Source organism: Poecilia mexicana, unplaced genomic scaffold (assembly GCF_051168715.1).
Source record: "Poecilia mexicana isolate PSO_F unplaced genomic scaffold, ASM5116871v1 scaffold_12, whole genome shotgun sequence".
Classification (NCBI taxonomy): domain Eukaryota; kingdom Metazoa; phylum Chordata; class Actinopteri; order Cyprinodontiformes; family Poeciliidae; genus Poecilia; species Poecilia mexicana.
The window spans coordinates 9,364,892-9,377,041 of record NW_028263381.1 but is presented as its reverse complement, the minus strand read 5'-3'; the positions used below and the strand labels follow the sequence as shown (position 1 = coordinate 9,377,041).

Sequence of the window (12,150 nt, the reverse complement as noted above, 5' to 3'; positions counted from 1 at the left end):
TTTAGCATGCACAGGGTTAATGTAATGCTCTTACGTTGGCTTGCTAAAAGATAAATTGTCATTACTTTAATTTTTTTCACATTTATTGGAATTGAACAGTCAAACTTTCCTAAAACTGCTACTCTAAACCTTTCTTTGTAACTCTCTCGTGTTTTAAACATATTTTAACACATTACTTTGTAAACATGTTTCTATAGTATACTAAAGAACAATTTCATTTTTAAATGCATATATTTGTTCATGTGAAGTAGATTTGAAGAGTTGATTTTTAGCGTAGCATTTCTGCAAGTGACTCTGACATGCTGGATATCATCTTACGGGCCAAATCCTGACCTATTTTTTTATTCATGCTTGGCTCACAAGTTGATATCCACTTCATTATCACATTTGCCTTGTAACACATGTACTATCATGCTGGAAAATGATTGGACTATGTGTAGTTTTTTTTTTTGTAGTTTTTTTTTTTGCAACAACCTGCGCCTGGGGAGTATTTTGGTCTGACTCGTTATTCTTCACATGATCTTTTTGTCTGCGTATGTAAAAAAAAGAGATCAAGCTTTGTATTCATAATGTTTAAATCATAACTGTCCTCTCTGTGAATAAACATCCAATTTTAACATCCCAGGAGATTAACCAAAAACAGCCATGGTCTTTTTTTTTTTTAATTCACTTATTTTAAAAGACAGTAGAAGACTGCTTTGATCTTTGCCCCAGTTTGAAGTACCGCTAACCTCTGTGACCAATTTAATAAATCTGTGCTTATCACATGTTTCCTTTCAATGAATCACAAGAATATGTGTCTTCTTGTTAGAGGTTCAAACAAGCTGTAAACATAACAGCTTTTGTCTGCGGGGGGAACCTCTAATGGATGATTAAAAAGAAGGTTTATGTCAACAAGTGTGGCATACTAAAAATAAAGGAGCATACATATGATGAGGTGGCATGCAAGAAAGACAATGCAACAAGAAGAAATTATAGGAAAAAAAAACAAACTTTCATTCAGGTGTTTCCATTAAATATCAGTGTTCTATATATCCCAGTACTTGTATCTAAATAAAGTCAAATGGACAACAAACTGCTTACTGGTAAGTATGTTGACGATGTCAGAACTAGGCAAATGTTTCTGCAAGCCTATAAAATCCCCGAAAAATGTTCTGTGGCCCAAAAAGACTCACTTCGGCATATTTATTGTACTCAGACATTAGTTTGGCAGGTTTCTAGTCAGAAAATCAACAATATTGTCTTGGCTTAGTAGGCACATATAATTTAATGAAGATGGTTGACATAAACTCATTTGATACAAGAACTTCTGATAGTTTATATCTCCATGGACCACTGGCACACATAGTGTGTTTGTGAACTTGTTTGTTCGTTGTTATTGTTGTAATGAATAAAACCGAGATAAATAAATAATTTTTGGCTTGTATTGCTAAGGCTGTCATTCCCAGCTCTGAGCTCAGACGGACCCTGAAGCTATGTAAATATGTGATCACAGAAAAAAATAGTTATATTGCTAACCGGGGCCTTTGGAGCACACTGCCTCACTTATAATTGAGAAATGCAATAAAGGGGTCTTGGCTTAGCACCATAATGAGGATTGGCAATAAAAGTCAAATGAGGTAGATTTAATGGTCGTGACATTTGAAGAAAGGTATTTAGCATTACTGTGTTGTTAATGTGCTTTTTTTTTTTTTTTGTTAATGGGACTTACTATATATGATTATGCAGATATGAAAACGCAAAGAAATGCAGGGAAAATGTTATAACCATTTACCAGAACCCCAGTGTGTGAAAACCGTGGAGGAATATGCATTTTTCCCACTCTGCCGACGTTACATGAATGCAGAAATGAATCCGCCTTATTTACGGACTCCTCTCCGGTACGTGAAGGCAGCACCATGGCCTGCTGCAGCCAGTGAGGTCTTCGCAGCTTTTCGGCTCGGCTTTCGGATCATATTTCACTGGCTGCAGACGTCGTCACGGGACAGGTGTCCGTCCAAATGACCGGGCCCCTCGTGAGAGTGAGCTGTTTTATTTAAAAGCTCCTAGCAGCTGTGAAATCACAATGAAGCTCCGGCTCTGTTGTTGGCAGAGCTGCTCTTCACCACCACCCAACAAGAAGAGCGACAACAACTGCAGCTAGTGGCATCCGCCGCTTCATATGAAAACAGCTCTCCTGTGGACCGGGTAGTTTCTTACGTCTTTATTGTGGTATTTTAAGAGCCATTTGCTGCCGCGGGTCCCCTTTATTTTTCATTTTTTATCCTTACTGGCGGAGTGAAAAACAACGACAGCCGGAGCAGTAGGAGTAACTGCGCTGCGAGGAGGAGCATCCACCTTTGAGGGTTATTAAAGCGCAGCAGAGGCAGCACACGGAGAGAGACAGGGACTCTGCACCCAGACGGAGAGGAGTCAACATGTTTGAGACCAAAGGAATCCTTTTTGTCCTGCTCGATTTAGTCTGTCTAATTCTAGGTATGTGTTTAAACATTTCATTCACTGTTGTGGGCTATTTGCTGCCCTGTTGATGACATAAGATGATTTGTGTGTGTGGCTTTAATCCTTCTTTTGGAGCATTTAGCAGCTTACTATCTTGTGAAGGGAGTGGTGACTGTCCAGGACTGTACTTGTATATGAGCCACTTAACAAAAACATTTTTATATCCCCTGTTATATATATTTTTAGTATTGGCAAAGACCTTTGAACTTGTTAGATGCTTGTAAACTTGTTACAACTGCTCAGCTCATGTTTTTTTTTTTTTTTTTTTTTTTTTTTTTTTCTGACTGCATAATATTTAGACGCAGTCTGGGCCGGCCCGAGGTATTAGTAAAAATTGCGCATAATTACATAATTGGTGACACAGTCAGCTGCTGAGCTGGGAAGAAAGAACGTGAATTTACATGTCTACAAATGTGTAAATTGTACATGTGTTAAGGATTGCTTGAAATTTATGTGAATAGCTTAAGCCAGTTTCCACAATACTGTTTAACGTTTTTTTCTATTTAGTTGCAATAGAAAGTGGCAGAGAGATTCAATCTTTTACCTGCTGGACACCCCCTGCCAGTCAGCTGGCTGAAAAAAATGGCAAACAAGTTATACTATATCACCCTGCAATCTTGTTAAGCCAGCACTGTTTAAAATATACAGTTAGTTGAGGTATATTTGTAAACATGAGTATATAGCCTAACTAGCCTAAAACCTGCTCCTGTGTTTTAACTGTATGTATGGGGAAAAAAGAGAAGAAAACAAAACAAAAGTTTAATATTATCGTGTTAGTTTTGAAAATGAGTGTACCAATTAGTTTTTGTATTAAACATTTTTTTTTTGTAAATTTAATTATTGTATCTTTACTGAAGTTGATCACACCAGCTCATAGTCATAATTATATATATCTTTTAAAAGGCATTGTTTGCACTCTGTAAATGTTTTTAGAAAAGTCGAGTATTTGAGTATTTGATTTTACTTCCTGGGTTCACTCAATTCATTGCCTCTGGCTAGCAGAGGTAATGAGTGTCATGGCTGATAGGTAAAACAAAAACAAAATGTTTGACTTTTTATAATGTAACATTGTCCATTTCCTCTGAGTCTGTGACATGTTGCTTATTGGGCTTTACGTCCTAAAAATAGCCCGAGTAGACACTCTGATGTAGATTTTTTCCTTTCTGCATTTTCTTAGAATAAACTCAGAACTGGGTCGCCTGCAGAACAACATTGTCACCTGATCCAGAAATTCCTTGAATTCACTGTTTACATAAACAACAACATATACGCTGTTTTATAATTCTCACACTGTTCTATCTATAAAAATGAGGAACTCTTACTTAACTTTAAGTAGTTTAAAATTAACGATTAAAAATAAAAATAAAAGCACAGGAAATATAAAATTAAGCTGGTGGGCTTAACTGGAAGCTTCACCCAAATGAATTTCTGGCGAGGTTCTATAGTTCAACCTCGGACCGGCCCTGATTACGATTATGCTTTATAGTTGAATGTTTCCATGAAGTGACTTTTTGAGCTCACATGGGGAATTTCTGAGCCTTTGCAGTGCATGATCGTACGATTTAAAAGCGCTCACGTGAATTTCCTGAATGGGAAGCTTACATGCTGTGATGAGTCATGTCTTTACCTTACAGTGGAAAAGATCTTCGCTCACCAAACCACAAGGTTTCCGGCTTGGGGTCTTGCATGAGCACCTATGAAAATTATAATAGTAGAAGCATCGTCACACAGATCAAGACAAAAGTGCTGTGTTAGATTGTCAGTCAGGTTATTATATCCAGACTGAACTGTCTCACTTTAGAGTTAGATATTCTCTCTCTGGAGCGTCTATGTTTCCATCAATGGCTGATTTGCTGTATTAACTTTTATCACTTTAACACACTTTATCTTGATTTGAAACTGTTTAGTTGTTTATTAACCTGGCTAAAGACTAAACGTAGGAATAAGTTTCATATAGTGTCACAACCTTGTCTAAAACTACCACACTTTCATGTTATTCACATTTAAAAAAAAACAGATTCCTTCTATATATTTTTTTCCCTTTTGCTGCTAAAATAATATAATCTCTATTCCAAAACATTTTTTTATTGATATGTATTTATTGATACACATATGTTGAGTAAGAGGAAAAAGTGAGTGTGCTGATAGTGACTGGGTCGGTGTGAGTCAGCTTTTTAATGAGCCCATGACAGTGATTTTCTGCTCAGTATGTCCCAGTTAAAGTATGTTGTAAATCACTGTTTAAACTCTGCTTCACTCAGAGGCAGTGGGCTAGGACTTAAACTTGGTGTCAATTAAAGCAGTGGGTGGTTTAAATCTTAATTTCAACAAATGACTGCAGAGGCGAACGGCTTTAGCAAGATCTAGAATAACCGACACAAAAAATCATTTTATAATAATTATTATTATTTTTAAAGCAGCTCACAGGTAAATGAAGCGTACAACAATTAAGTGAAAATATCACTTAATGCCTAAATTCTTGCAGATTTTAGGGATGATTGATTGTTTTCTATTTGCATTATTTATAGAAAAAAAAAAGTTGAGAACAGTGATTCTTGCTTTTAAGGCCACTTGTTTTGGTATCTAACTAAAAAATGATTTAGGCTGTAAACAGAATTTCAGCTGAATAAGTTATTTAAACCGTGATCCAACCAGCCTATGCCGACAGGCCAACGAAGCTTAGACTTTCAAATTTGACCCAAGGCTGATCTGCCAACAAAGCTATTGAAAATCCTCCCAGTAAAATGAGCACAGAGTGAGAACCAAGCCAGCTGTCTGACTCTGAGCTGAGCTCTGTCTGCTAATTGGATTCGTCTTCCAAGTAAACGAGATTATTAAATTATAACCGGGGTCTTTGAGCATTTGTCTTGAGATTGGGGCTGGAGTCTGTGGTCACACTGCACTGCATGGGCATTTAATGAGCAAATTACATGAATGCAGAGGGACAAGACAGAGCTCTGTATTTATCCTATCCCTGGTAGAGATGGGTAATGAATTTATATTTTACTGTAGTAACGTAATCACACACAACTGATTTTTATTTAAACATACATATTATAACACAAAATAAGGTTACCATAGCTACGCGGATGACACACAGCTCTACATTACGATCTCACCAAAAGACTATGAATCCATTCAAGCGTTGAGCAGATGTTTAAAACAGATCAACGCATGGATGTGCTATACCTTTCCCCAGCTGAGTAAATAGAGGAGCAGTCAAGAGTTAGCACACGCCCTCATCTATTGCACCTGAAAACTGCAAAAAAAAGCGTTTTGCAGCTTTATATCAAGGCTAAAACCCACCTGTTAAGAGTCGCCTTCATTTAATAATAACCTCATTTTAAAGTCTATATTCCAACTTTTTATTACTTGCCTTGCTTCATGACGTCCTGTTACCCTTAAATATGAACATGATGTGGCAGAGAGGCCTGTTTGTTTAAGTGACTCTTTAAAATCGTAAAGATAAGAGAACATGCCATGCAAGTAAGGCAGATGTATTTATGCATGTCTTTACTGGGCGTGCAAATCATTTTGTAGGGCCATACGAGTGCAATTAGTACAGGAATGTTTCACAGAGAAGACTGCTTGTCCCGTTTGAGTCTACGTTGCAAAAATAATGTTCTCGATGAAGTTCCTCTAGAAGGAAGTAAACCAGTGTGAACTCAAGATGTTTGGTAACTCTTGAGTTGTGAGATTAAACCAGTTAAACTGTTGCTAGTTGTGTCGTGTGTGTCACAACTGCGGCACAGGTTTTTTTTTTTTTTTTTTTTTAATGTCTCCAGCTGTTGCAGCCGTCACAGCTTCGCAGGGTGCAGCTGCAGGAGAATAGTTTCAGAGATTCGGCTGCATCTTCATGCAATGCCGTGTCCGCTTGCTCGTTAACGTGGGCCGCAGCTCAACAATCGACTCGGTTTCCGCCTGAATGAGGGGAACGACTCTTTCTTGCAGCACAATGGGTTAAACAGGCCAAACAGCCAGAGAGATGACAGCGGCATTCCCCACAGACTTTGCACTGTCGAAACCAATTAGCATGACCTTTTTATCTTTATGGTATCCTATGTGTAGGGAGTGTTAAGTCATGGCTGTCGTTCTTTTCACACTGAAAAAAACATCTCAGTTATTTCCACAAAAAAAAAAAAAAGGAACTCTTAAAGGAAGTGGATCTGTGTGGTTTCTGGCATTGGGTTTGTGATTTTCCCGTTTCCCTAGAACGCTGCTGAGTATCTAATTGACCGCATTGATGTTAAATTTTGTGATTTCCGACTTTAAAAACTTTTCTTTTCAGCAGGAGTAAATCTACTGAGGAAAGGAGAAGGAAATGAACAATCTGTTGGTTTTGGGTTTCCAACGCCTGAAAAAGTTTCTCTTTCTGTTACATAAACGGTTGCTGTTCTACAGAGCTTGACATAATCAAGCTCTGTAGTTAATGTTAATCCACTTTCTAGTGTGTATTGGGGGATTTTTGGCATAAAATTGTGCCTGAAATCAGTTTCTTAAACCCAACTGGTGTGGGAATAAAAGACGCTTTGTGGATTTTTAAACAGTTTGACACAATTTGAATTCAAACTACTAAAAGTGTGTTTATAGAAGCATCCATATTTCTTTCAGATTAAAAAAAAGAAATAAAGTATGTGGGAATGGAGAAAATGATTATATGTAATTTTATTCTTAAAATATGAGTATACGGTGTGTTGGATCGAGCTGTTAATGCTTCTTTAAGCTGTAAGACAATCACAAATATTAGGTTACTAGAGAAATAGTTATTCAAATGTGTAAACTTTTGAATAAAGTATTGCAGGTATTTGCATTATTTTGCTTGTTTTGATACTAATATCAGTAGGGATGCACCAATTTGAGAATCTGGGATGATATCTGATGTTAATATTTCTGTTACGGCCGCTGATGTTTACAGATATCATATGTAGCTCCCTTGATAATGTGAAAAACCGCTGTATGACCAGCATATGCCAAAACAAATACCAAATACCTGCTCTTTGCTCCTTCCACAAAACATTCACAAACTTGAAGGAAATAAACGTGGATTGTTAATATCGGCCCAGTTTCTCTGATCAGATCAGCACCAGCATGTAAAGAACCGGCTGACATGCCAGTACCAATGTTATCGCCACTAAATTGCGCATCCCTAAACACCCTTACTGGCTTTTATTTTGAAATAATCTCTACACTCTAACGATATTTGTTTTTCTTTCAGATTTTATTTTGTAAACCTCTGACTTCTTCCTGTGTTAACCAGTCCCGATCTCTTCTTCCACAGGGGCTCTACCTCTGGCAATCTTTAACCTGGGTAAGGTCCGCCCCTACCAAAGGGGCTTTTTCTGTAGCGATGACAGCATCAAGTACCCTTTCCACCCCAGCACAGTCACCTCAACGGTGCTCTACTCTGTGGGGCTCTGCCTGCCCATTAGCTCTGTAAGTAGTAGAGTTGCTCACGGCAGCCTGTCTCGGGGCTTGCATGTTGACTTGCCGTAACACAAGCGTAACACACGTGTCCAAGGAGTGCCCAGGCCGGTGCCTCGGGTGAAACAAATGCGGCGGCTTTCTTTCATCCACGCCCACAGCGAGAGAAGCTCTCATTTCGTCCGTTAACGGCTACGCTCCGTCCTGGTTTAGCAAGTCAAAAATATCCACGTTGGGAGAGGTTTGTCAGAGCTGATAAGGCTGCACATTAGCGAGCACTTAAGCAGATACTGATGTGAAGGAGGATGTCCACTTAAAAACATCAAATAAGGAAATAAAATGAAGCTAATATAAGTAATCACTTAAGAAGTTCAATTATTTGTTGAAGGGAAGCAAACAATCTCTGAGTCTGAGCATGGAGCAGATTCCAGGCGTTACACATGAGCTGTTATTTGATCTTTCCACGGCTGCTGTTATTCAGTCTGACAGATATGCAGGCAGCTGGAATGCATCTCTGGACCACTTGGTTCTGGAGTCTGTAATGGGAGCTGGATGCATGCTTGTTAATATATGTGCTAAAGTCTCATTTGTGTGTTGTTACTGTCTTTGCTTCTTCGGGAACTTAAGGTGTGTTTTGACTGTATGCTGAAACCTTTTTACTCTGCAACAGAATTTGGCTCAACCTGTGCTTTGTAAGTGAAAATGCACCATATATTAAATCTCAATCTTCTGCAATATCGCAAATGCAAAGAAGTGCCTGGTTATAAGATTTGCTAAGGTATTGTATTTTAAGTACCAAGCATGCAAATTCTTCATGGTAATAGTATTTTTCATCCTTTAGGAAAGACTTTAATTGACTTTATGCCCACAGTGGATCACACAGAGTGATTGAAAGAGAAAAAGGAAGAAAAGAGTCATGTGTTGTAATGTGTTGAATATTTGATCAGCTGGAAAGGTTTTGCGCCCTCCAATCATCCTCAGAGGTTTAGGGTAGTTTTTTAAAAAAACTAAATTTCTACTTTTGTTCTCTGATTTGGCTCCGGTTATTACACTGGGATAAGTGGGAATAGCCCAGGATGTTTGCTGGTTACTGGTAAAGTCAAAACGCACCTTTAAATTGTCCTTATGTGTAAAAATTCAACTTGTGGGGAGAGCTGTGGGGGAGGTTGAAGAAACTTGGATCTCCATGATCGTTTCTCAGGGAGAGGAAATTTCCATACAGAGAGAGGAGAGAGACCCAGAGGATTCCAGGCCGTCATGACTGTTTGGTCTGACGCCTGTTCGGAAACACGAGCCCTGCTTCTCAGAGGAGAACGCAGCAAAGATGCTCTTGGTCGCGATGATTTGTAACCTCACGAGAAATGCCATTTTTATGCTCTCTGTTGATTGTGTTTTGGACTGACCTTCACTCTTTACTAACATGTGACTGTCTTTTAACCAATTAACAATGTTCCTGAAAAGCTGGGCAAGACACTTCCCTGCAGGGGGCTGCTTCATTCTTTGGGACCCTCTCATCGGACCGCAGTCTTCGGCTTTACAAGGGGGTGCGCTGTTGCATGATCGGAATTTGTTCGGACGCCCTCTTATAACTCGTATTTTCTCTTTCTCTCATTGCTTCTCTGCCAGCGGGACTCCCGTTTGCAATACTCAATTTGCTGCACAGGCCTTTCCGCCGAGGCTTTTTCTGTAATGACGATACGATCAAGTACCCCTATAAAGAGGACACCATTTCCTATCAGTTGTTAGGAGCTGTTATGATTCCCTGCACAATACTCATTGTAAGTGTTTTTTTTTTTTAACCTGCTAACAGTTCCCCTCTGTGCCTCTTTTAACAGCTCTTCCTGCCCTTTGATTCTGTGTTAATCTCTTCCTCCTTTACACATTGGTTGAGTTTCTTTGTGTTTCTGCTAAAATAATTTCTCCACATTTGCATGTGCGTCCTGATTCGCCAACAGAAAACGCTGTTAATCAAGCTTGTTTCAACGAAAGTGATCTTTCTAATGCTTATAGATGAAACAGATAGAGGTATGCGTAGGGTGTATTTTAAGATGGATGCATCGTAAATAAAAATGGCAGATTGGGAAGATCACTTTAAATCTGAGAGCTAATTTCGAAAGAAAGTCAAAATAATATCCAAAATAATAGCAACACATGAATTCAGCTGCAGTTTGTGCTGTTCCAGGGTCAGTGTTAAGCGGAAAGGCTAACCAGGTCGGATGTTATTTTAAGCTTTGCTGTTGGCCTCTGATCTGTCAGGTTTTCGTAAAGCACAGTCACTGCTGTCTCTTTCAAGTTCAACCACAGAGACATGTAAGCCACATCCTCCCCCACGGTTATTGGCACCCCTTAAAATACCAAATCTTTTTATTCCAGCAGCATGCTCTCACACACACAGACGCACACAAAGTATATAAAAGAAAATGCACCCTAGAGAAAAACGTCCCACGTTGGGGAATCATTTTTCATTTTAAAGAAAATAACCAGCACCACAGATGCTATAAAATAAATGAGAGCTATTTTATCAAGCTGTAACTCATGTTTTTAAAGTTAAACAGAGCATCAAGGAATGTTTAATTATCCATTTATAATTTCATCTTATCCTGTTGTATAGATGTGATACACAAGGCCGTTTTTGTAAATGTGAAAGAGAGGGAAACATGTTACTCAATTGCACTAAGAAAAAAATAAATCTCCAAAGTGTGATTCATACACAAACACACAGTTTTTGTGTGACTGTGTTAAATATGGCTGGTTTTACTTACTCATCTCCAGCAGGGGTGCCAATTATCACTTATATCGCACTGTTATTAAGTCAGTTGACTTTGAGAAAAAGATAACTAAACATTATGTTTGTTAAGTGGACATCTTCCTGGGATAATTTTTTATTTATTTTGAAATCTGCAATGTGGAGAAACTGACCTATAGTGTCTTTGCATTATGTCTTCTCCAGTTGGTGTAGCAAACAGGAAAAGCAAAAGCAGTGGCTCTGGTTCTATCCAAAGTTAACAATAAATACAAAACAAAAAACTTATTTTTTTAATTTATTCAAAATAAGACAGTAAAAGATATTCTGACTTTGAAACTTTGTCTGTATGCTCAGCTGTAATATTCTTTGCTTGTTTTTTTGTGTGAAAAAAAAATCTCTTTTTCTAGTTCTTGATCAAAAAATACCAATTTTTGCAGTAACGTAACATCAAAAATCAAAAACATCAGTAATTTGAACAACTTCATGACAAATATTCACAAGATGAAACATTATTTTCTTTGCTCTTTCTTAAAATGTGATTTTACTTCTTTTTTCTTTTTGGCAATTTGTTTTAAGCCAAGCTCTAACTTATTCCTCTCCTTCCTTTGCAGATGGTCTTTGGCGAGTGCCTTTTAGTTTATCTAAAGCGCATCGAGTCCAAATCAACGTTCGGCAACTACGTTGCCTGTGTTTACAAAGCCGTCGGTACCTTCGTCTTCGGTGCCGGCATGAGCCAGTCTCTGACGGACATTGCAAAGTATTCGATCGGCCGGCTCAGGCCGCACTTCCTTGACGTGTGCAAACCGGACTGGAAACTCATCAACTGCTCAGCGGGCGTATACATCGAAAACTTCAACTGCACCGGAGATCTGAAGATGGTCAACGAGGGCAGGTATGCATCTGATCAAAACGCCTCCAGATCTTTAACTTTTTATTTGCTGGATGATGTACGGTGACAGTAAAAAGCAGGTTGTTTCTGAAAGAGGAAGTGTGTTTTAGAAAGTCCTGTTGTCAAACCAGTTTAGATTTGAGAAAGAGGAAAAACATTGATCAAAATTTCCCCGCTGTATAAAGAATTGAACGAGTATTGAAAAAAACAGTTCTCCTCATTGCATGATATCTTAAACGGAGTCAGAATATTCACAATGGAGGAGAAAGATACGACCAGCAGTTACTGAAAATAAAAGCTTTTTCTCCTCTTGTTCCTTCTTTGTTCAGATAAATGTGATGATTACAAGTCTTTACTTGCAGCTTCAAGTGTAAAATCATTCAGAGTTTCTTTCTTGTCCAAGTAATTTGGAAATTGAACTCTGAAGGAGTAAAATCAAAATCCCTGACGCCTTACGCTTTAATCTGTTTTGGAAGTGCAAAAAGTAAAGGTTACACAGACACATTGTCGACCATCTAGGCATAATAAACCAGAACAGGTTGAGCAGTATGTGCTGAACTTATAAAACAAGTGGGGGAAAAAATGAGCTAAATTC

At 38.4% G+C, this 12,150-nt stretch overlaps 1 protein-coding gene across 2 annotated transcripts in view; it reads left to right on the top strand.

Moving 5' to 3' along the window:
- Nucleotides 1–1,589: 1,589 nt before the first annotated feature.
- Nucleotides 1,590–12,150, top strand: part of plpp1a (phospholipid phosphatase 1a) — a 16,081-nt gene continuing 5,520 nt past the window's right edge. Inside the window, exons 1-3 of one of the 2 annotated variants that reach the window (XM_014979121.2) lie at nucleotides 1,590–2,475; nucleotides 9,547–9,698; nucleotides 11,278–11,558. In XM_014979121.2, coding sequence (XP_014834607.1) covers nucleotides 2,418–2,475; nucleotides 9,547–9,698; nucleotides 11,278–11,558 — 491 coding nt within the window. In that variant the 5' untranslated portion in view covers nucleotides 1,590–2,417. Of the gene's footprint in view, nucleotides 2,476–7,777; nucleotides 7,933–9,546; nucleotides 9,699–11,277; nucleotides 11,559–12,150 lie in introns of both variants that reach the window. The other variant, XM_014979114.2, reaches the window with a different exon arrangement.